The 25906-nt window shown below is 40.3% G+C and overlaps 1 protein-coding gene and 1 non-coding gene across 2 annotated transcripts; both read left to right on the top strand.

Moving 5' to 3' along the window:
• The first annotated feature begins 1262 nt into the window (after positions 1-1262).
• Positions 1263-25642, top strand: rpgrip1 (RPGR interacting protein 1). The gene is made up of 31 exons (XM_088348165.1): positions 1263-1390; positions 1515-1621; positions 1693-1746; positions 3034-3151; positions 3243-3439; positions 3511-3616; positions 4728-4862; positions 6118-6223; positions 6349-6372; positions 6441-6587; positions 6667-6740; positions 8861-9063; positions 9129-9214; positions 9287-9337; positions 9418-9579; positions 11016-11133; positions 11208-11371; positions 13246-13585; positions 15930-16084; positions 17006-17238; positions 18466-18581; positions 19611-19777; positions 19855-19911; positions 19985-20085; positions 21546-21612; positions 21702-21768; positions 21847-21923; positions 23039-23228; positions 24980-25064; positions 25136-25263; positions 25350-25642. Exons 2-31 carry the CDS (start codon positions 1534-1536, stop codon positions 25559-25561), a joined length of 3828 nt encoding a protein of 1275 aa, XP_088204291.1. The 5' UTR covers positions 1263-1390; positions 1515-1533; the 3' UTR covers positions 25562-25642.
• On the top strand, positions 2379-2570 carry LOC148356436 (U2 spliceosomal RNA). Its single transcript, XR_015852140.1, has one exon. It is a non-coding gene; the product is annotated as a U2 spliceosomal RNA (small nuclear RNA).
• Positions 25643-25906: the final 264 nt, after the last annotated feature.

Raw genomic sequence — 25906 nt, 5'->3', positions numbered from 1 at the left:
GAAAGGTGGAACGTTTATGCATCATGTGCGTTTACTTAGGTCTGTCTTTAAAGGGACAGTGTGTCACCTAGAGGGAGCTTACATGATTGGCTGACATCTTGCTGCCAAGGCTACCCTCAAAATCTGTTTTTTGAATAATTCTTTTTTTGCACATCATTTTCCTTTTAAAATTTAGAACATAGTAAAAAATATTTCCAGCAAGATAATTTTTGCTAATTATAAGGATTATGTTTTTTTTTATTTTTTCCCCTTTTTAATGTCAGTTTTGCTTATTTTTGTTTCATTTATTCATTTTTCCCTGTTTCATTTCCATTTTTCCCCTTTGTCTTTCTTTTCTTTTTTCTTTTCCTTTTTCCCCCTTTTTCTCCTCATTTTCCTCTTTTATTTCCTTTTCTATTTTGCTTTTTGGCAAAAAAGTGAGTGAAAATAATGTTGTGTTTTGGTCATTTTGAGTTTGCGTAGATTGTATTCTTCCTTGTGCTTTTTAGCACTCAGTAGCTCAGGAGGTAGAGCGCTCGTCTTGGGATCAAGGGATCCCAGTTCGAATCCCGTGTTACATGTCGAAGTGTCCTTGGGTAAGACACTGAACCCCTAATACCCCCAATAAGCAGGTTAGCGCCTTACATGGCTGCAAGGCCGCTATTGGGAAATGTGGAGCACATTGTAAAGCGCTTTGGGAAGTCACTGACTTGAAAAGCGCTATATAATCATTTCATTTCATTTCCAGTTGTACAACCCTATGCTTATCTATTGGTCAAAGATTACACACTGTACTTTTTATTGATTTAAATTGAATTGTCTTTGTTGTCATTGATACGAACGTTGTAAAAGATTGCATGCAAAGAGATTGGACATGTCACTCCACGGTAAACATGTAATAAAGACTGAAAAGAGTAAAAAGGGAAAACACTATCAGAAAAATGGGCAAAATCAACAAGGTGGTGTATAGAGACTGTCATAAGTAATGATAATAATGCTCTTAAAAAGAGTAATACATCGTAAAAATCGTGCTATAACACTTGGCAGCAAGAAAAATCTCAAGGTATTCATTTTTTACAGTTTTTTGCAATAACATTTTGGAGCAACGTAACAAAATAAGTCGCAAAATATATGTTGTCACCGATTTGTGCGCCTGTTTAGAGTGGTGATGGCCTGGGGGAAGACCTAAAAGCAGCCTACCCGCTTAAAAACATCCCGTTGTGTTGCCTTATAACTGACCTAGGAGCACGCAATGTAATCTGATTAGTGCACAGGCAGGATTACCCGCAGAAGCAGATGGAGGCGTGAGGTGGTCTTCAGCTTTACATTGAGCCAATGGGAGATGGAGAAAAATGGATTAGAACACGTGTAATATCAACTACAGACGTCTTGGAATTTTTGCCAAAGCGGGGTGAGTGTCAACAATTACACTTCTCCAATGGGTGTAACCACTCGGAATGGGATTACGTGACTAAAAATACTGTAGAGAGCATCATTGCAGTTTAAAACCTTATCCAGGTATTTTTTCCCGGCAGAGCAAGGAAAGTCTGGGTGATGTCGCCCATGGTAGACGAAACTGCGGGGGATCTCCCAGTGAGAGATGTGGGACTGATGAAAGGAGGACTCATGCCTGCTCTAAGAGGTATGCTCTATATTTTCTAGGCGTGTGTTGAATGCCAGGACTGCTTTTATGAACATTGGTTTTCTGGGCAGATGCTGTTTGTGAAGTCAAGCCATGGAAGAAGCATCACGTCATGATCACCAAAGGTGAGTACAGATTGCACATGCAAAAACTGTTTGGGACAAAATACATCCGAAAAATGCACCAAATGTATTACTTGGGTCCTTTTAAACCAACTTTCGAATGCAATGAAAATATTTTTTATACAATATATTCAGTTTTTTTAATTGACAAAAATAACTTGATTATGAATAACTACCCTGCATCTTAACCCTACTCTAACTTCCCTAACCCCTCATAAAGTTACCCTAACCCTACCTTAACTCTTTAACCCTCTAACCCTAACCCTTGTCGTCCTATCCCTCTAACCCTAACTTCCTAACACTACCCTAACCCTCTAACCCTAAAATAACCTTCCAACCCTAACTCGTCCCTGGTCAAATCCTGCCTCCTTTCTCCACTTCCCCTCAATTCTGCCATTATCAATTCTTTACTTACCACCGGTACTGTCCCCTCTGCCCTCAAAACTGCCACTGTCGCGCCCATTCTGAAAAAACTGGGTTGAGACCCCAACAACTTCTATAATCTGCGCCCTATCTCCAATTTACCATTCATATCTAAAATCCGCCAATCCTTTGTTAACTTTAGTATGTATTGTAAGCTTGTTTTATTCTTGTTTCATTGTTGTGTCGACCTGACCCTAACCTAACCCTCTAACCTCGCTTCTCGGCCTTTTGGCTAAGATCAAGTGTAGTATCTGTTCTTATCAGTTTAATATCTGATACGTCCCCCATGTGGGGGACCATATATTAAATTGATTTTTGAAACTGGGAGATGGAACAGGGGCTTGCTCCGTCCACTCCACGCATCGACCCGGTATTGCAGTATCTCTGGGAACGGTGCATTCCCTACCACCTAACCTAACCCTCTAACCTTAAACTAACCCTCTAACCTCATTAACCCTAACCGTACCATAACCTAAACCAAACCATACCCACTAATCTAACTTTAACACTAACCCTAAACCTACTCTCTAATCCTAAACTTTAACCCCCCTAACCCAGTCCTAAACCTAATCCTAACCCTTGCTTCTTGTCTTAACCCTACCTTGTCCCTCTCACCCTAAACCAAACTCTGTAACCCCTAACCACGTTACCCTAACCGTACCCTAAACCTACCATATCCTCCAACACTAACCTTGACCCTAAACCCACTCTGTAATCCTAACCGCTTAACCCCCTAACCCTATCCTAAACCCCTAAACCGGAACCCTAACTCTTAACCCTCTCCAAAGTGTGACCCAAGTACTCAAACAATCAATATACCACATGGTTTTCAAGTTTTTCGAATGCTCTTCCATCTGATCATTCCAGATCCCCACCGGCTATTTCGTCTCCCCAGGGAGCAACTGGAGGATCTGTGCCTCCACATACAGGAAGAAAACACTGTCCTCAGGAAGCACACACGAGTGCAGGAGCAGAAGATGCGCAGGTGGCCACCGTGGTTTAGCGCAAAGCGACACCTTCGCTCTCTTGAAACCCAATCCCTCAGAACTTCCAAATGTTTTCTGTTCTCCCCAAAGAATGTCCACCAGACTGCTGCGTCTGCACCAGGGGTCCGGTGGCGCCAGGGATAAGGACATGGAGGATGCGTTGCAGGAGCTGGAGAATCGCGTGGCCACGCTGGAGAGCCAGAAAGCGCTTTTGCACAACAAACTGAGCCTAGCCAAGCAGCACATTTTGGACCTGGGGGGTCGCACGCCATATAAGCTCAGCAAAGGTGTGCTCCTGACCTCCGTGGAGGTGCTCCAGGATCTCTCTGATATTTGTTTTGTCTCTGCTTCTCATAAGGTCCTAAAGGTACAGAATCAGATAGGGCATCCAGAAGGGTTACTCACACAGCCCCGCCCCGCTACTCTACCCCAATGGAGGACACTAGAGGAGATGTGGACAAACTGTAAGTGGGGGACTAAAACAAGAGTGTTCATTCCCAAGCCTCAATTGATCACCTCACATTTAGGTGAAGTCTCATTGATTTCTATAGCTTTTAATCATAAAAAGTCTCAAAGTACTACACAGGCCATAATTACAACATCCCCTGATCTATAGCCTTGCATGCGGGCAATGAAAAAGGGGTCACACATGAGGTACTCCCCCCTTTCAGAATGAGAGGCTTCAATAGACGTTGCTTGGGCAACAATACACAAAAGATGGTCAACATAAACAATACACATAGGTAATAACTAAAATTGTTTAAGAAAGCCAAGGCAGCGACGATACAGATTCCCATCTCAGCCAGCAGGTCAATGCAGATGAGGACATGTTTCAGGTCCAGCTGCTGGTCTGCTGACTCATCCTGGTTCGTCCTTCTCCTTCACTGCACCACCAGCCAGAAAAGACAGGAAAACTAAAGTATGATGTCAACATCAATCATAAGCTATAGAATATAAGTGTGTCTCAATTCTAGATTTAAACACTTCTACTGAAGTCTCAGATCGTATCTCAGGGGGAAGAGCATTCCATTGAACCAAGGCCCTCTCAACCCTGCAGATTTCTTCTTGGCTGTTGGAGTCACAATTAGACCAGTATTTTCCGAGCGGAGGGTCCGAGCAGAAACACAGGGCATGACTAAATCAGATAAGAAGTGTAATTCTATGCAAACCTCTGTATGTAAGTACTAGAACCTTAAAGTCGCATCTTAAACAGAATGGGAACCAGTGCAAGTCATCTAAAATTAGGCTAATATGATCAAACTTTCTTGTACTATTCAAAAGTCTTGCCACCGCGTTTTAAAATAGCTCCAAACTTTTGATACAAGACATCGGGAGAACAGACAGCAATACATTGCAGTAATCGAGCCGAGAAGTAATAAACGCATGAACTATATCCCAGCATCAAATTTCAACAGTATCGGGCGAATCTTGGCAATATCGGGAAAGTAGAAAAAAGACATTCTTGTGATATGTTTCCACATTTAACTAAAACAACAGATTGGGATCCAATATAACACTAACATTTCTGAGTGAGCCATTGTAGGTGATATCAAATTTTTCAACTGCTCCTCACAGCGGTGCTAGCGAGCATATGAGGGTGATGGAGCTCCAGCTGACTGCCCGGACATTGCGGGAAGCCCTTCAAGATAAAGAAAAGGAGATGGATGGCACCATAAAGGAGATGAAGAGGCAACAAGTAGAAAGGCACAGGTGATGACACCCGCATAACAAACTCACTTCTGTGAGTCAGGCAAGCACAGAACTATCAAATACCAAGAATCTTCGAAGTTATCGACGGCATTTCATAGCAAATTACTAATTATCATCTTCTCTGAAACCAACAAAATCAGGGCAAAAAACATTTTTGCATTGAAAATGATGATTTTTACAAATATGTTGATTGTTACAAACATGAAACAGTTATATTCATGCAACAATTTGACAATTAGGTTATTATTGATTGCTACTTTGTGGTTTTTTAAGAGTTAAGATTGTCTAAGAACCACTTTAAACCTGCAAATTGGCGCACTTCAATGATACTAGAGAAAACATATCCGGATGTTAAAATCCTTTAAACTCATTCTGATTTATGATTTTCAGTATTTGGCAGCTCTGCATTTAAAGATTAAATGAATGACATTTTCATTTAAAAAAAATGGAACAGGTTAAATTTAGGGCTTAGCAATAAATCAGTTTAATTTGATTTAATTGTAATTTTAGAACATAAGAAAGCTACTGGTCACATTTTTTGCATAAACTGTGAAATTAAACTGTTATTTAAACCGAACTTAGTTTTGCATGAATGGAATGTTTACGGCAGCACGGCAGCACAGTGGTTAGCGCGTGAGTGGCACGGTTCTGAGGTCATGGGATAAAACCTTCCTGTGTGGAGTTTTCATGTTCATGTGTGGGTTTTCCTCTGGGCACTCCGGTTTCCTCCCACATTACAAAAACATGCACGACAGGTTAATTGGCCGTTCCAAATTGTCGCTGGGTGTGAATGAGCGAATGAGTTTGTCTGTTTCTGTGTTACCTGCGACTGGCTGGCAACCAGTTCAGGGTGTCCCCTGCCCACAAGATGGCGGGTAAGGGCTCCAGCACCCCTGCGACCCTACTGAGGATAAGTGGTGCAGATAATTGAGGGATGGATGGATGGAATGTTGACAAAAAAGACCCCAAAATGTGATATGTTTTTGTATAATAGCATCGACAATATGAGAAAAATTGAATACGCCTACATCGTCTTTTTCCATATGTATTTCTGAGGTATCTGATTGCAGACTGTAAGACTAGATACAAAATAATTTAATCAATAAACATTTTTCAATGTGCGCCATTAAAAAAAGCTTGTGGACCCCTGTTCTTAACAGTTTGTGTGATTCTCAATGGAGAATCTTGATTCCAAATTTAGTGTGACATGGATGGGTTCAAATTTACATGTGAATACAAAAGATTTTTTGTTCAGGGTGAACATCAGAGAAAACGTGGACATCATCTCCCTCCAAAAGCAACTATCTGAGAAGAACGTCACCTTGAGAGCCACACAGGAGAAGATGACTGACCTGCAGCAGGTGTGAGGCACAATCTTTTCAGCAATTCTAAAGACTCAATTATTGAGTCAAGTCATTTTTATTTGTATAGCCAGTAATCGCAAAAGTCTCAATGTGCCGCACACATTTGCATCCTTTCTTTCTAGGCCTATGAGAAGCAGCTGGAGGAGGTAAGCATGGGCAACGTGCATCTCCCCCCTTCCCCGTCTCTTCCTTGGATATTTCCTCTCCAATTCAGAGTCAGAAGAACCTAGAGGAGAGTCAGACTCTTCTCTTGGAGAAAGTGGAAGAAGTGAGCGAGCAGCTGAAGCAGGAACGGCATCGAGCGTTGAAGCTTGAGGCTGAACTGACCACGGCCGGCGTTTCCTTGCAGAATCTGGACAAGGTCTGCTGTCTCTGAAGAGGACCGTATGGGATTTATGTACGAAGGACTCCGCCCAACAATAGGATTTTCTCTCTTCCAGTTGCACGAGCAAATAGCAGACCTGGAAGGGGAAAAGGCTTGTATCAAAGAAAACTATGATTCCCTACTGGAGAGGTAAGAGATGGGCGATCTCTCAATGACTATGGAATGTTTCTAATGCACTATTATTATTCACTACCTAATATTCACTTCATCATCAGTTTTGAACAAACAACCCAGTTTTGGGGGGTTTTAAGCAAAATCGTCGATTTAAAAAAAAAAGAATCACTTACTCGCTTGTTTATTTTTAGAAAGATTGTGCATCATTTATCGCCTCCTAGTGTTAAAAAAAAACAACAAAATGATAATATTGTTTGGAATAATCAGCAAAATTACATGAACTATTATGTAAACATTCATTTTAAAAAATATTTGTAGTAGAGAAATTTGAATTTATTCTACATAAAGCTAACATAGAGGGAGCTGACATGATTGTTTGCTATCTTACCTCTAAGGGCACCCCCAAAAATCCAAAACCTTGTGGAAGGCTGGGCAAAAAATAGAAATGGTGGCGTAGTTTCTATTCTTCCTCGTGATTAGTTTTCAGTTGCACTACACAATACAGCCACATTTAGTGGTCAAAAATACAGTCTCCTTTTTAATCAAACCAAACCTTGTTTAATTTTGTACAAGATGACTAAATGTTTGGGGGGTCTTTTTTCAACAAAGACAAAATCATTTCCCCTGAATCAACCAACTTTATCATCATGCTCTTACCCAGTTAAAGATAAAATGGTGCAAATTAGATCAATTAGAGGATAAATATTTAACTAAATTCAACTATTTTGGAGCTTTTGAACATTTAAATATGCAATTTCCTCCTTACTCTCACCTCTGAACATTATAACGATACAATCTGAGTTTTTTAAGTAAGCATGTTAGTAAAATGTAAAAAAAAAGAGGCACTCAAATGTCAAACATTTGGAACACAACTGAAAAAAAAAAAAACAAACAATCGGTTTGTTCCTATAGCGTGTCTTGTCTTTAAACACACTGCAAGTCAAACACAAAATGCGACTGGTTGTTTCGGTTGGGAGAGGCGTGGCTTTCGTGAACAAAACCATCATAGGTTTTATTTGATGGCATTATTATTGCATCAAATATACGCATTTAATGCCTATAGTCAGGGTTGGGTAGGGTTACTTTAACTGGATTACTTTCAATTACTTTTGGATTACTCCAATACCAAATATGCTAATAAAAGACAAAAAAAATATGAATATGAATATGAATAAAATTACTAAATTTTGTGCAGGCTTGGGGAGTAATGGAATACATGGAACGGCAAAAATGATGTTGGCAAGCTGTTTGGATTTATTTTCATTTTGTTTCTGTCGCATTTTATGTTAGTTTTGCCGGAGATCAAAGCCAGGAGAGAAAGCTTACCACGTGTTGTGAGTCATAATTTTATTCATATTTAGTTTCTTTTGTCTTTTATTAGCATATTTGGTATTGGAGTAATCCAAAAGTAATTGAAAGTAATCCAGTTAAAGTAACCCTACCCAACCCTGCCTATAGTATAGTAAAATGGTTTAAAATAACAGGATATGTGTCCTTTAATACACACAGTAATAAAATGGCAAACACAAAAATAAAGCGCAAGAAACCAAAAATACAGCAGCTTAAAATGATCCAATTTTTGAGGTTGTTGACGGAAAGTTGGGTCAAATGAACCCATCTCGATGATCACTCCATTCTCGATCCAAATTGTGTTATTTTGACCCAACTGTTTTTTGACTTCATGAAGTTCTGCTTTAAATTTGGATGGAACAATTAACACACCAATGAATTTCAACAGGCACGGCGCACGAGTTGTTAGTGCGTCCGTGGCACAGTTCTGAGGTCACGGGGTAAAATCCAACTAACGGCCTTCCTGTGCAGAGTTTGCATATTCTCCCCATGCGTGGGTTTCCTCCGGGCATTTCGGTTTCCTCCCACATTCCAAAAAAACAAGCATGTCAGGTTAATTGGCCAGTCCAAATTATCCCTAGGTGTGAATGAGCGTGTGAATGGTTGTCTTTCTGTGCCCTGCGACTGGCTGGCCACCAGTTCAGGGCGTCCCCTGTCCACTGCTTGAAGATAACTGGGATGGGCTCCACTACCCCCACAACTCTAGTGAGGATAAACAGTGCAGATAATGGATGGATGGATGAATTTGAACCAATAATCCTACATGCGTTTCTTTGCTTCCTCAGGACTTTATCGACATACAAGAGCTTTGATGGCCATGCAGAAGAAGTTAGGGAGGTCCTTCAACGGGTAGAGGAACCCAAAGACGACATCTTCAGGTCGGACATCCAGATACTGCTGGAAACTGAGCGGGAAGAAAAACGTTGTCTGCAATCTGAAGCTGAGAAACTGAGACAAGAGAAGGACATAACTGAAGGGCAACATAACGGTAATCGTAATTGTCGTTATTTCAGGAACTGACTCTTACTCTATGGCAGTTTCGGTTTTGTTCAGCTGAAGTAAAGCATTTGCGAGAAGAGATTCTTCAATACAGAGAGAAAATATCCAGCCTTCAGAACAGATTGGACTCAGTGACCAAGGTAGATACATTCTGTCGTAACACTGTCATCTGGATATCTGACATGATCCTCCATCTTCATTTTGACCTCAAGGAGTTTGACATGAGCGATCAAGAGCTCAGCGAAACTCTTATACAGATCAAGGTGCGTGAAACAAGCAGATCCATTTCTGCCCACATTGGGCGATTTCCCACTTTTAGTTTTCCTCCCCACATGGAGAGCAGGCCTTCCGGATGCAGCTGGAGAGCAGAGAGGATGTCAGTTCTCCCAGGAAGGAGGACACTGATCCGTCCGATGCCCGAGCGTTCCATGCTGAGACCGTGCTGGAGTTGCAAAAAACTAGGAGCCTCCTTTTGCTCGAGCACCGCATCAGTAAAGACCTTCAGGTAAATTTTCTTCACCTTTATGAGAAGCGGTGAACAACTATTCTATTAACCAGCAATCAATTGATTATAAAATTAATTAAAAACATTTTTAAGGATTCATCCTTTGTATTAGGGATGGGCAAAATTTTGAGTCATAGGCCGCCTTAGGTTAAAGAATTGGGCTCATTGATTAGATTTTTTTATCTGCCGATAGACTCAATTCCAGTAAATTGGCAATACGCAGGGAAAAACGATGCTGCCAACCTCTTCTATTTTGGTGATGTTTGAACATTTTCTACTTACTACTGAACCCATCTGCTGGCTTAAGTCATCATTGCAGGCTTTATCAAGCTGCTGGTGTGGTGAATGCAAGTACTGTAGTTTCACGACTATGAGGCGCACCTAAAAGCCTTTATCTTTTTCAATAGCTGACCATGCGCCTTATAATACAGTGCGCCTTATATATGGATCAATGTTGAGTCGCAGGTTCTCGCGATTTTACCCTGTAGGTGAAGTCGTCCGCGGCGTATTCTGGGATATATATATACCGGCGTTTCATTTCCTAACCATTGTTTCAATCATCATTTGAATCGATCACTATTGGTTAAAGTTATTTTGTAGTAAAGGAGGTAAAGGATATATATATCTTTGGTATATTCCAATTATTTTCTGAGATAACACATTTTGAAAACCGTCTTTTCTCGTCTTTGACTTTCTGAGGTCTGACGTCATGAGAAGCACACAAGCAAGCCAGTCACCATATTGGTTTACATGTTACCTACTCGAAAGGTTTTTGAGTGTTTTAAGCCAAGTTTTGGTCATTTCTGTGAAGAATGCCTCGGCGTTGTGTCTTAGGTTGGTGCAGCAATACTACAACAAATGGCGTCCAGCCAAAATGGGGCCAACTGGTAAAAAAATAACACACTGATAGCTAACCAGCCAGGACACGGCAGGCTAGCTGGGACTAATCGGTGGAAAACCGAGAGGCCGGCTGACCAAAAACATGCAGTCAGCAGCCAGGATAACCACAAGCCAACGACAAAAAAAAAAAAACATTACGGCAACAAACACGAACCCAGCCCAGAGAAAAAAACAATAAGCACAGCTGGCACGCCAGCTAGCTAACTGCTAACGGGCCCAACCTAGACTAAACAAAACTGGAAGCTTACCGCACAAAACTTGAGAATCAAAGCACGCACACACCTTGGACAAAACAGTCAGAAGTCACCCAGCGACACAGTAAGCAAGGTCTGTTTTTTAATGGGGTGCACCATTTTTTTTTTCAATATCTTCCCATTATCTCACAGCTCTAGGTGATGTGAGATCAAACTGTCTACTTTGAAAATTAATTTCTCGAGATCCATGGCGTGTGCAATATTATAAAACATATCTGCATGATTGTGGGGAGGAACAGTACACGTTTTGTGCCTAATTTGAGAAAAAAGTGGCTCTTTAAGGGTGAGTTGGACACAATCAAGCAAAGATTGGAGATGGAGAGAAAGCAGATGAAGATGGCAATGGCAGAGAAAGACAAAGTTTTATCCAAAAGACTTCTTCAGATACAGACTTTACAAGGTACGAAACCTCCTATGCGTCAAGTTTGAAACTCATGGAAATAAACTTTTTGAAGATCTGATTCTCCTTTAAAGCCCAATTGAAAGACTTAGCGTACAGTACCAGGAATTACAAAAGAACCATACCAATGCAGTACACATGGCCGGAAATGAAGCAGGAAGCAGTCCAGGCTTTTGAAGATGATGTTTCGTGTGCTCCTCTGAGGAGAGGAGAATCACTTTTGGAACTTCATATCAAGGTAGGTGCGATGATGTTTTTGGATTGTCAGAACTTTTGAGAGGTTGCGATTGTCTTTGGGCCACTATTTCATTCATTTTTGTAGCAGTCATATACAATATACAATTTATACAATATATTTAATATATACAATACTTACAATATATATGTATATACAATATATATGTATAAGTACACACACACATTATATATCCTTTTATTTTATTACAATTTTTAATTAATTGATTTGACAAAACTGCACATTTTCACCATTCAAAATGTAACCTTTTCAGAAAGCATAGTTGGCTTGTGTATTAAGATTATCAGGATTTACGGATCCCTTAAACGCAAGCATCGTTAGGGCACCGATGAGGACGCAGTGGAAACAAGTGGTAAATTTAAAAAAAACACGTCATTGATTGTAATATATTTATATTGATTGAAATAGTAATCCTATTTTTTACTTATTATGATTTCTGTAGATATGCATATATTTTACATAGGTCAAGCCATTTGCATTTGTTTTACATAACTTGAGCCTCACCTGGAGGGAACTGACAAAATTGTGTGCCGTCTTGCCGTTACGGCTACCGAAAATATTTTGAGTCACCGTAGTTAATATTCTCCTTTGTGCTTTTTAGCACTAGTTTTCGGTTGCACGACATTTAGTAGTCAAATAATACAGCGGGCAGCAGGTAGCCACTTGAGAATAGCTGATCAGTCTGTGGACCTCTGATGAAAATAGCTCTCCAGTGATGCGTCATTGTGATTTTCTCTGAAACCACTAACTACCATGATAGATCCTTGATGATCAATGTCTGTAAGTGTGCTAAAATCTTTCCAAGATCATGTTTTTAATTCATCTGTCCTTTATATATGTGACTTGGATTTTGAATCATGCAGTGCCCAGATGTTTTAGTGGTTGACTGAGCTTATTTTAATCCTACTTCTACTAATAATAACTTAATAATGATACCATGCTGACAAAATAATAAAATGATAAGTTGTTATTTTAGAAATGCAAATAGATAGATAGATAGATAGATAGATAGATAGATACTTTATTCATCCCCGAAGGGAAATTCACATTTCCAGCAGCATCCCTGAGCTGAGAACAGTACAATAATAAAGCCAAAAGAATGCAATATACAAATACCCAGTGTGACGTGCAAATGCCCACTGTAGCGTGTTATATAGAGTAACTAAATAGTGCTACACAGAATACATATTGCAGTAAGATTCGGTAATATCCAATGTAGGTGGTGTGGTTTAATGTGGGCCTTTACTCTGCCGGGTGGAGTTAAAGAGCCTCATGGCATGAGGAAGAAAAGATCTCTTCAGTCTGTCCGTAGTACAAGACAGTGACAGCAGTCTGTCGCTGAAACTGCTCTTCTAAATAAAACGGCAAGCCCCTCAGTAACGGGAATTTAACTCTTAAAAAGGTTGGCCGGATCCCTTAATCGCCAGGCTCGTCGGGCACAACTTTCCGTGGTGTGCATTGGGCAAGTCAAACCTGGTGGAGCCCATCCCTCTTAAGGCAGTTTTTTGGGGTAGGGGTTTGCTATCCCACGTGAAAAACATAGCACTGGTTTCCATGGTTATTTGTAGCAGGACAAGCCTCCTGATCTGACTCAGATACAGCACCTTCATTGTCTGATCGCTGTTGCTTTTCGCTGTAGAGTGTCATCTCGCTCTTCAGATCTCTGCATTGACGGGTAGTGGCGAGTGCGTGACAATACTGATACTAGGTCATATATCAATGAGCAAAAACTCTACTTATTGCGTCACTTGTGGCTTTCATATTTTTCTTGAAATGTATCACTTATCCCTAAATCAAGGGAAACGAAAACCCCAAGCTCTGTCTCCTCTGACAAATCTCCCATTTTTCCATCTCAGGCTGCCACCTTCACCCCTAGCGGTCTTCGCTTCATGCAAAACTTTTGCGCAGACTGTGTGGAAGAGCTGGTGACTTTCTGCACCTACAGCCTTTTGGATTTTGAAGTTCACTCCACACCGCTAATGGCTGGAAACCAACCGGAATACGGCTTCACTTCCTGCTACGCACTGACTGCCGGTGATCTGGTCAAGCTACGAGTTCACGGCACAGGAGTCTGCTTGGAGCTCCACCAGGCCATTGGTGGAGTCCGCTTTGTTACGCACGGGAGTGGGCATCTGTCCCTTGTGGGGGCTTTGGAAAGGAGAGGGGAGCCCACCAACGGCTGTGTCAACATCTCAGGTGTGTGGCGAGTTTAACCAAATTTTAAAATATTTTATTACAGTGAATATGATGCCTTTTGTTTTCATTTTTGTCAGTAACCATTAGGGTTCGCACTGGTGATTAAAATCTTTAGAAATGTTTGAAATTTTAATGTTGTGTTCTCAAGGATTTAATAGTGCTTTAATTTTCAGTGAAGTGCTTGTAAATGCTTGAAATTGTTGCCATGTTTCACAACGAGTCAGCCTAAAAATGACGCTGACACTACTCCCTGCCATTGCGTTTCATTTTACCCTGAGGTTAAAGACAATTGGCAGTAGTTTTGTATGATATTGTCCTATGAGCGTCATTGCCCACTATGGGTGGAGCCTGTTCCGTTTTTGGGTGGTGATGTACCCATGTTGGGAAGGCAGGAACTGGGGCAGGGGTGCTCAAAACAATAATGGTATTTATTAAAATAAACTGGTACGGAATAAACTAATGGCCAAGGGGGCACAAAACAAATGGCATAACCGAAACCGGAAAAGGAAAACACAGCGAGCAAAGTGACAAAGAAACCAGAAACAGACAAACCTGGAGTGGTGGTGAAAATAAAATGACAATGACCTGACGACATATGACATTTGAAATGGTTCGGGAGAATTGGTGTTTGATAATTGGACACACCTGTGCCCAGTTCAAACCCCGGTTGGGGCCCTCAGGTTGTAGAAGGCGTACCAGACCTTAACAGCGCCCGAAAAGACAGGTGCATGCTACACCCAAACAGGGCACTATAAAATGTGTATTAGTGCAAGGATTATGTATCAATTATGGATATTTAGTATGGGCCATGCAATAAATTAAGGTAGATATTTTTTTTCCCAATAACTGAAAATATAAGCTACCTTTCACCAAACAAATGTGGGGAAGGATTTGTCTCTAAAATATTAACACATGTATTGTTCAAATCCACAGATATGTTTGCAATTAACTCAAGATCTAAAAAAAAAATCATAATTTTTAATTAAATGCACGTGCGAGATAAAAAATCGCATATGAGAGTAGCAGATATAATTGTGGCTCTGCACAATACCGATCCAGACCTGATTTTTCCTTTTGATAACACTGAAATTATTGGAAAAGTGACTTTGAAAGTTCTTAAAAAATACTTGAATTTGGTTATGAAAAACGTATATGAACACTGTAAATAAAAACTTAGCTAATTTGCCGAATAATGCCTGTCTTAAGAGTTAATTGAAAGGATTTTTTTGAAATTTTTAAACTTTTGCTCATTTTAAGTGCGGATTTTCTTTTTAACATTACTCCAAATGATCTCACATGATATAGAGCATGTAGTTTTTCCTATTTCATATATTTTTCCTGTTTTAGTTGCACAATTTTTACAAGAATCAAAATGATCTGTCAGGAAGAAAACATTGATTTTGAGCACTATATTTTGTATTTTACTTATGTTAATTGTTTTAGCCGTTTTGTCTTAAAATAGAGAAAAAACATTCATCACATTACTTTATTTTAGATGGAATTAATTTTTCTTAAATTAAAGAACAAAAAATAAGGTTTTGGAGTTGTTTGCACTTGACCAAATACTTTTGACTATGAAAACAACAACCCATTATTCGGAATATAAAACAAATCTAATATAATAACTACTCAGAATCAAAGTAAATCAAGATAAACATTAAGGAAAAACAAACACAACAAACGTTACTCGAGAAACAAAACTATAACTGACGAGATAATGTTGAAGATGAGACCAATTTGTTGAATCATCTCATAAGTGTTCAAAGAATGCAGGAATCAAATGACGTAAGAGGGAGTTCTTTTTTATCGATACACAATTTAGACAAGAAACTCAGCGAATCTCAGATATGCGTGGGTCTTTATAGTTTCAACATAGCACGTGTACCCAGTTTGGCCCCGTCCCTTTTCACGCTACACCCTTTCACGCGTACATGCCCAGGGTTCCGTCCTTATTTGGAAGTGTTTTTAAGTTTATGCCAGTTTATGTCACCTTGCCCTTCGCCGTTATCTCTTGTCCTCCCTTAAGGAGGATTGTTTATACTAATTCGTCCGCCGAGACCTTCCCGAGATGTAAGCAACATTTTTCCCAACTGTAAGCAACTCTTTCTACATGCCGGCAAGTTTCCTGAACAAATGTATGCAAATCTATTCTACAAATGCAAGTCTATATTCTACAACAATAAAGAAAAATGTAATACAAAAATCCCAAACTACTATTAACTACTATACCTATGCAGGTCAAGAAAATATTCCAAATAAATACTATACTCTATACTTTGAATAGGTATTTAAAGGTACAACATTTTGTTGTTATTTCTCAAATCAGCATATCTCTCTTTTTAAGGTTCTGAGGGAGAAACTGTAGGAGTTTTGGATTTCTGGGCGCGCTTGTTCCCGCCTGCAGAGCCCGTGAAAGGCACGGAGAGAAAAACAGCAACACAGACAATACCAGATCAAATCACCTTGGGGTGGCGAGAGGGCGGCCATGCAGTAAATATGGTAATTAAAATCGGAAAAAAAACCTGTGTGTTCTTCACTATATGGCGCACCACACAGAAAATAGTCTTTGTCCTATGTTTTTCCATATATAAGGCACACTGACTTAAAAGGTGCATGAAACCGAGACTACAGTGAGAGCCTATTATTTTACCAGTTCATATTAATCCGTTGATATGCCACTGATCAAAATTGTGTAACATTGTATGCAATAAAAAGTTAACCTGGTTAGTGGTGGTGAGAGCGCAAACACATTATCACTAGATCACAAGTGGTACAGATGCGTAGGAATGGCATTACAACTTATCCCATTATCATTCTAACTTACAGTGTCACAACACTGATTTGCATCTGTGCATCAATCACCTCTTGCTTTAATATCTATGTAAAAGGCTTTGTAGAGTATGTTGTTAAAAAACCTTCTGTTTTATCCATTCTTTGACATCCTTTGGTGAAGAAATGGAGAGACTGTTTAACCTATCAGAGAGCACTTCGCAAATCACTGTTCCTGGCATCCTATAAATAGTGTGATAATTAGATTTGTTTTTTGTTGTTGTTGTTGCTTGGTTTGTTCAGTATTTTAGTTTAGTGCTCTTAAGAGAATTTGTATTAAGGTGTAGACTCATGAATTCTGATGCCTTGTCGCATGTCTAGTGGTAAAGTGTCGGCACTCTCTCTATTTGGGTTCGATGAATACATTGCTTTGCAATTCAGATCAGCGATGTTTATTGATATGATCACTCATGAAACAATCAATAAACTCAAATACGGTTTTACTGTAAAACTTTGGATGGTAACACATACCTAGAATTACTACATGTATTTCCAATTGATTTTCACATTTCTGGCTTCATTAAGTGTTTTAGGTGCGCCTAACAGTCCGGAAAATACGGAACATCCCTTGTCACTCTCTGCCTTGCACAGGAGTTGTATGACTATGGTGCTGGGATCCCGAATGAGGTTCAAGTTCTCCTGGAAAGTTGCGAGGGCCTCCGCGGGCGCTGGCCCGGCTTACTTCCCGACGCATATGTGACCTACAGACTCTATGACCTGCAGCCATGCGTGTCCAAAACGGTCCCGGGCACGGCAGACCCTGTTTTCCAAGATATGTCCTGCTACCCGCTTGCGGTCACGACAGACGTGTTGCGCTACCTACGGTCAGTGTTTGACGCGTTACTGAAAAAGCAATTAGTTAAAGTTGCAGTCGTAGTTATTTTAGTTAAAAAGTAATTGCCTTATCCTCAGAGTACTGACACCAGAAAGTAGTGCGTTACGCTGTAGTACAAAATTACCGTATATACTCACATTCAAGCCGACCCCCTATAACTGCTTGAAAATAGCCACTTAATAAAAGAAATAAAAGAAAATGTCTACACCAACCTGTGAAGCAGTGAAGCCTTTATATTTCTTGGCTTGTGCATATAAAGCTTGTAAGCTATTTGCAAAAAGTAGAAACGACCGTGGTTAAAAATGTCTTTGGATTTTGTGATTTTTAGTAAAACTGATAGTTTGGTAAACATTTGCTTTATCTAAATAATTACTTGAGATAAAATAAATGCATGCTGTGTAGATCCTCTACAAAGGAAAAAAAAAAACTGGCGAGAGAGAAACCCGACCAGCCCGACTTAATGATTGACATTTTAACCCCGAATTTCGGGCCCGGGCCCAAGATCTTACCTCTAGTTTGTTGAAGCCAGTGATGTGTTGCTGGTGGACTGCAGATTGTATGATATTTCTTGAGCTAAGGAGGAAGCGTCAATGAACTATAACATTGTAATCATCCATCCATCCATTATCCGCACCGCTTATCCTCAGTAGGTCGCGGGGGTGCAGGAGTCCATCCCAGCTATCTTCAGGCAGTGGGCAGGGGACACCGTGAACTGGTTGCCAGCCAGTCGCAGGGCACACAGAGACAGACAACTCACTCGCCCATTCAGACCTAGGGTCAAATTTTGACCGGCCAATCAAGCATGTTTTTGGAATGTGGGAGGAAACCAGAGTGCCAGGAGGAAACCCTTGCAAGCAACGGGCGAACATGCAAACTTCGCACAGGAAGGCTTGTAGCTGAATTTGATCCCATGGCCTCAGAACTGTGCACCGGACACGTTAACCATTCAGCCATTGAACTGCCTCCATTGTAATTAATGATCTGTTTTTAAAAAGTAGCGGAGTAATGTACCCTGTTTTAACGACAGCTGACAAAAACTATTAAAAACACGTTACAGTACTCGTTACAGAGAAAAGTAATTGCGTTGCAGGTTTGCGTTCCTTTGTAACGTGTTACTCCAAACACTGCTTGTTGTAAGCTGAGAGAAATACCTATTGGACTAAAGATTTGTATTTTCCCGGAAGGTTTCAAATTGTGCATTCATTGTTTCGCGCAGGTCGAGCAGCCTTTGGGTGTACGTGTTTGACGATAGCGATGACCATGTCCCGCTAGCCTACTTGGCTAAAACACCCATACCGCTGAGACCGTTGGCTACGGGCAAGGAAATCTCAGGTGTGCCTTCTTGAAAAGACAAAAAATCCACCCAGAATACACTGAATTAATCAAAAATCAAAGTTTTAAATCATTATACAGTTGAGGCTTGAGAGCTGAGCTACACATGCAATGAAAAAAAACAAGTTACAACTTTGAAAAAAAACAAAAAAATATATGAATATGAGAATTAAAAACACCAGCAGGTGATTTTAGTTATTTAAAAGGCTCAGTGTGTATTATTTGACCACTAGATCCCACTTTATAGTGTACAACTGAAAGCAAGTGCTAAAAGGCTCAAGGAAGATTACAAACTAATGAGACTACCTCCTGTATTTTCTTCTCATTTTGTGCCCAATCCCTCACAAGGTTTTTGGGGGTAGCCTTAGCAGCAAGATGGCTGTCAATTATGTCAGCTCAATATAGGTGAGCCTCGTGTAAAATAATGAATAAATTATTATTTCTTGACCTAAGAGCATTTTTAAACAATGCACGTTTCTCATAGTTCACATATTTTCACTTCACTTCCCACTCACACACAAGCTCGACTATCCTCATACAAGCGTTGCACAGCACGCAGCAACCTACCTCCTACCCCATAGATCCTCAACCCTTGCCACAATGCATCCCGATCTATCCTGTAATATGCTTTCTCTAAATCCATGAATTGCCAATACGCCTCTCTCTCTTCTTTTCGCTATAAACTTTTCAAACAATTTCTCTTTCTACTTAATGTGTTGGGCATCCCGGAACAGCGTTGCTAAAAGTAAGATAAAAGTAGATAGGCGTGGTAGAAAAATAAAGGTTATTTGAACTGAGTTGAGCATTGTTAACACATACTATATAGAGAAAATATTCCACTTTCAACTTTTCAACGACACGTCAAGCGACACACCTCACCTGTAAAAGTACCTTACAGTAATTTTTTTACAGTGAAAGATAATGAAGTTCACACAAACATAGCCAAAAAAGGGGAAACAAATCTGACAAGGAATGATTATTGTCAATCATCAAATGTCTTTCTTGTGATTCATATTTTTACTTTTCCAGGCGATTACGTGCTACGGGATCCAGCCGGGGCTCCCCGGGGCACGGTCAGGGTCCTGATTAAATGGAAATATCCCTTTCAACCACCAGCAGAAAGCATAGGAGATACTGCGTGGAGGCGAGAAGACACACAATGTTCTCCGAGGCCCATCGCCAAGCCCAGACTCAAAGTAGTGGTCGTTTGTTTTCACGATTAACAACCAATTAGCTGTGATCGTTCATTCTATTTATTCTTCTTTGACCCCAGACGCAGCAAGCAGGGCCAGGAGAACCAAAACCAAGACAGAAGAAGACAAAAGCTTTTGTAAGGATTTCTAAGCGTCAGGTAATTTAAAGCTAAATTATTGCTCATGTTCTGAATGCTATTGTGTCGACAGCCTCCACCCGACACCGTAAAACTGGTCGGCCCAAACACGACTACACGTGAAAAGGGATCCTCGGTTTTGCAGAACGCGTCATCTGATTTACCAATGACAAAGTAAGCTAAACCTATAACAAGCCAATACAAAAGAAACATCCTTGAGAATGTTTGAATTTTGATATTTGGTTTCCATGGATTGAAAAGTGCTTGAATTTTGGGTAAAGCAACATTTTTGGTCAGTAATGACAATGATTTAAACGAAGGGTGTCCAAACTTTTCAGAAAGCGGGCCAGAATTGGTGAGATGAAATTGTGTGAAGCCCTCCTATTAAGCCTGGCATTCTTTGACAGTATTTGATAAATTCACCCTCTGTGAACGGTTTGCAGTGATTTGAGATCAGTAGCGTGACCTCGTAGCTCGCCTCGTAGCATTTTAATTTGACGCGCAGGGTCTTGAGAAAAAGCGCTGAACTGCCATTAAAGTTGCTTCCAGTTGCTTCACCTTTTCATAGCGTTCGAATCCAGTTACCTTTTACTAGTCAGCATGTTTTGTTTGGAAGTCCCTTTTGATATTATATTTTTTTAAAACAGCCACTGAGTATTTGTAAATTAAGCAGACGCAGTTGTTTCGGATTTCAGTGAAGAAATATTCCAATTTCCATCCGAAGCGGCGGCCCTCACAGTCAACTTTCTTTTTTTTTCATTTACAGTCGCCATGTTGGAAATGGGGTGGGCTAAAATTCTCACAGAAAGCCAAGGGCAAGGTGGATAAATGACTACTGCCATTATCTGGTGATATGACAATTTTTTTTTTTTATGGAGCAAATTCATTTTATACTGCCACCAACGATACTGGCAGGCCACATATTATTAAGTTTATGACAGAGGCCGCAGGCCAGTAAGAATTTAATCACAGGCCGTAACTGGCTCCCGGGCCGGACATTGGACATGACGGATGTAAACTGTCCATAATAGTAAAAACAAAAAACAACAGTGAGGAATAATCCTAAGAGTGAACAACTTAGACATCATATGGCCTCTCCCTTGGTAGTGTTCCATATTATAAACCGAAAAAGAAGAATGAACTTATCAATCTTGAACTGGAAGAAAACAAACTCTTTATGTTCGACACCCCACCTTCTTCAAATGCAGCATGAGTAGTTTAAATGGCTGCAATGGATAAAAACAGATGTTTTTTTTTGTAATTCTGCAAATGCATTACTGATTAGAATGACAAACCAAGGTCGAGGCGTTAGTAGCTCGTCTTGGGACCTAGACGTCACAGGTTTGATTCCCAACCGCCTGAGTTAAATGTCGAAGTGTCTTTGGGTAAGACACTGAACCCCTAATGCCTCCGATATGCAGGTGTGTGAGCGTGTGTGTGTGAATGGGTAAGTGTGAACCACAATATAAAGCACTTTGGGAGGTCTTTAGTGACTGAAAAGCACTACATAAAAGGAGACCATTTATAAACTGCGGTAAATACAATGTAAATGCAATTAGAATGACTTTCCCCTTCAAAAATATCAATACACGTGCAGCCTTTACATGACACAAATTTCTCTTTGAACTTTTAAGATCTCTGGAAACTCCTTGCAGAAAGTCCTTTTTGAAAAAAAGCTCAACTAGTGATGGTGGTACTCTGGTAGGCAATCACAGAAATTTGGACAACTGCTGTATGATTGAGGCGGTTTCTAAAAACAATTGTTTGCGCCGTGTTTTTCCGTTTTTCAGAATATTCTATCAGTGGATGAAGTAGAGGAGCTGGAAGAGGATAAACAACAGGACAGAATCAAAAGTGGTAGGAAGAGTGGGACTTTGCGAATTGATCTCTTCAACGGAATCAATAGCTAGTGATTTTTTTTAAACTGTCGAGCAGATGATGAAGCATCAGAGTCTTCAGATACATCGACCAGCGACCTCCTGGTCATACCTCACAGACCAAAGAAAAAACAGGTCAGATTACTATTTTCATTATCAAGCATGCGGGATTACAATGCGCACCTTCAAAAATAGTCTATTTTTGTTAAAGATTTTCATATAAGGTTCACCAGATTATAGGGCACACTTTCAAAAGCAATCCTTCGTGAAATATTTTTTATATATAAGGCACACTTGCTATAAGGCGCATTAAATGTGCTTTATGGAATTTAAAATTTTGTTAACTGTTACTTTGTTACTCTGCTGCCATCTCTTGGTTAAGAATCATGATCACAGACGTGGTCAGCTCATTTATGAGTACTGTACGTGCTCTTCTTGGATGCGCACTACTTCTTTTCGGCTTTTTAGGGGTTTCTCTTTCTTTGACCATTTTCATGCTACACTGAACGAACGAACAGACGAACGAACGAAACAAAACTTTATTTCGAACATCCATCCAGCCATCCGTTATCTGCACCGCTTATCCTCAGTAGGGTCACGGGGGAGCTGGAGCCCATCCCAGCCATCTTCGGGCAGTGGGCAGGGGACACCCTGAACAGGTTGCCTGCCAGTCGCATGGCACACAGAGACAGACAACCATTCACTCGTTCATTCACACTTTGAACAGGCTACTTAACCTGACATGCATGCTTTTGGAAAGTGGGAGGGAACCGGAGTAACCGGAGGAAACCCACGCAAGCACGGGGAGAACATGCAAAATCCACACCGGCAGGTTCGATCTCATGACCTCAGAACCTTCCTTCTGCCTAATATGTAGCGTGTCCCAAGCAGCATTGCTAAAGATAAAAGCAGACAGGCGCAGTGGAAAAATAATCTTAAAGACTCTTTGAACTCAGTTAAAAACGCATCAAACTATGAAATACAACTGCTGTAAAAATTGATATTGTCTCCAAAAAGAAAAAAAGAACATATAACAAAGATTAATCGTTTTTATAACCACTAAAATAAATTGATATTGTATGTTATAGCATTGCATTGTAATTATTCAATTCCAATTGAATTTACCTTTTTGCAATAAATAATTCTCACCAGATTATTTATGGCAAATTTGGGGATTTTAGGTGCGCCTTATAGTCCGAAATATACGGTATTTAATAGAAGCACGTGGAAAAATCATCTTCTTCTCACAGGGAAACAAATTGAGAGTGGAGATCCTATCTTTGACATTTGAACCTTCCTCGAACGTGACGCTGGACGACTCGGTGCAGCGCGTCTATGTGGAATATCGGCTGCTGGGCGTCCCCATGGAGACCACCGAGACCCCCATGTCCCTCCGCAAGCCCACATCCGGGGAGGAGATTTATTATAACTTCAGTCGAGGTGGGAAGAAAATACGAGTGTGTGGCTTCAGTGTTATTCGATGTGAAAAATACTTAAAAGATACTAGTTACTTGATTTCAAAAGCAATTGCGTTACTCTCCAGACTCACGGTTCACGGATCCTTTACCCTCTAGGGTCGTCGGGGCACTACTTCCAGTTGTGTGTCTCGGGCAAGTACAGCCTGGCGGTGCCCACCCATCCCGGGTGTGCTCCCCCACATGAAACACTTTACCACATATATTCACATTAAAGCCGACTCCCAAAGCCTGCTTAACAATAGCCATAAAATAAGATAAATAAGAGAAAGTGTGTACACCAACCAGTGGAAGCAGTGACGCTTTCATATTTCTTTGCTGGTGCAATCTTTATAGCTTGCAAACAAACACAGCCGAGGCAGTCCATATCCATTTTGTCTTCGAACCACTCAAAGATTTCCTTCTCCATTTCTAGGTAATCTCAAGATGTTTTCTTGTTTCTCCACGCATGGTGTATTATTATGAATTTAATTATTATAATTTTACAAGTAAAAAGACCAAAAATCAGCACCCCTTTACCGAAAATTCTGTGCTCCCCATTGATTTTTTTGTTCCTGTATAAACCTTGCCCCCCTCACCACGCGCTGCCTACCATTCACTACTGCTGACAAACAACCAAATATCCGCATATAAACTGCCCTTCTGATTTCACTATTTAAAATTATTGTTGGAGATGCGGCTTGGATGTGAGTATACAGTATACGGCAGGAAAAATACCACCGTAACTGTATACTGTGGTATTTTGTAGGTACAGACGCTGCCCTACTTACAAACAAGTTAGGTTCCGGACGGTCGTTCCTAAGTTAAATTTGTCGTAAGTTGATTCGGTGCTATATTTTGTATGTTTAAGGTTTATATAAGTCTTTTTAAGGCTTGTATGAGTAACCTGTATTGTTTTGTATTAAAAAATAAACATTTCAGAAAACAATATAAAGATAAATAAAGTGAAGTTTAACTTACTTTTGGAAGATGAGCTTCAACAGTTAGGGGACTTCCTCCTCCGTGGTTAAAAAGTGGCCAAAAAAAGCACCCCACCGTTTTCTCAACAGCATCAATCTTCCATATTCCACTTTCATTTCAAAAGAAACGGCTTGCCTCTTCTTTACACTTTACACCTACCATATTGAATGGATGCACGAGAAATCAAACAGTAAAAATGTGCGCTGGAGATACAGTATAGAATGTTTATACACAAACTAGAAAGAGGAAGCCGAATATCTTCTCCTGGGTGAATGCTGGGTGAGTTTTCAGAGCGCCACACGCCAATAGCGGCGTAAAGAAGCACTACAGTACTGTCCTGTACTCTGAAAAAGGCGCACACAATACAAAATCTAACTTACAGCATAGTCCGGATATTTTTCGACATCCTGAAAAAATGTTCGTATCTACAGTTTTTCAGAAGTCGAATGGTCGTAAATAGAGGAGCGTCTGCAGATATAAATATGCCCAACCCTCTCAAATGTTGTTTTTAGAGTTTTGTTGCTGGTGGATTGAAAATTGCTTATTTCTTTATGAGCAAGGGACAAACTGTTGAAGATCATAAGTAAATGTAATCGTGGTCTATTTTAAAAGGTAGCAGTGTAATGTACCATGTTGTTACAAAATTGTATTCACGCGTTACAGTACCTGGAATGCATTCCTATGTAACGGGTTTCTCCCAACACTGGTGGCATTTAAATGTTTGTTTTTGATCCTTACCTTCTTTTGCTCTGCAAGTCATCTATGTGGACGGCTCACAGTCAGCTCCCCTCCGACAGCATTTGTACGCCATGTTGGAGGGCAGTGACCCCGATCGGCGCCGGTATCGTATATCAAGTTGAGAATTCTGCATTCTCTCTGCTTGCCACCGACGAATTCCCCTCGTTTGCATAGGTTGAAGTTCACGGTGGTCAGCGAGCCGATGGACGACGATGAGGAATGCGTGGATGTCGGCCACGCTTTTCTGGATCTGCAGGAGCTCCTGCTGACAGGAAACGATTTCAGCGAACGGCAAATCGAAAGTAGGGGTTTTGTCAGCGCCGCCGATTTGTCATCGATCTATTGGCAAGGCCTTATCGTTTGCTTTTCCTCCGCACGATTTCTTCAGTTGTGCGTGTGGACGACGAGCGGGAGGTAATCGGATTCTTGAAAGTGTCTCTGGAGGCGGCCGAAGCCCTCAGCGGCATTTACAAGGAGTTCCATCTGCAACAAGAGGATGCCGAGGACGACAGCGAAGGTGAAGAACAGGAAGATGAGGAAGAAGAACAGAGCAAGAAAGATCAGATTAAAATCATAGAATATGATGACAATGACTTTTAAAGAGACATAAAAAGGTGTTTGATTCTTTTTGCGTGGTTTGTTATGACTGAACAGTAATAAACTGTTTAATACTTTATGTTAGCCATTCGTCTTTGTCTTTTTTGTACATATACATACATCTATATATATATATATATATATATATATATATATATATATATATATATATACAGGACTGTCTCAGAAAATTAGAATATTGTGATAAAGTTCTTTATTTTCTGTAATGCAATTAAAAAAACAAAAATGTCATACATTCTGGATTCATTACACATCAACTGAACTATTTCAAGCCTTTTATTATTTGAATATTGCTGATTTTGGCTTACAGCTGAAAAAAACTCAAAA

This window comes from Urocampus carinirostris, chromosome 11 (assembly GCF_059441175.1).
Source record: "Urocampus carinirostris isolate Australia breed hairy pipefish chromosome 11, RoL_Ucar_1.0, whole genome shotgun sequence".
NCBI lineage: Eukaryota > Metazoa > Chordata > Actinopteri > Syngnathiformes > Syngnathidae > Urocampus > Urocampus carinirostris.
The sequence above is the reverse complement of the archived record's forward strand: the minus strand, read 5'-3'. Positions and strand labels throughout refer to the sequence as shown.

What these genes read in the sequence shown, in the direction of transcription:
- rpgrip1 (XM_088348165.1), top strand. Translation starts at nt 1,534, where the DNA reads ATGTCGCCCATGGTAGACGAAACTGCGGGGGATCTCCCAGTGAGAGAT. An exon ending in CTAGTGATGGTGGTACTCTG is followed by an intron (nt 21,613 to 21,701) that starts GTAGGCAATCAC and finishes TCCGTTTTTCAG; the next exon opens with AATATTCTATCAGTGGATGA. An exon ending in ACAGACCAAAGAAAAAACAG is followed by an intron (nt 21,924 to 23,038) that starts GTCAGATTACTA and finishes TTCTTCTCACAG; the next exon opens with GGAAACAAATTGAGAGTGGA.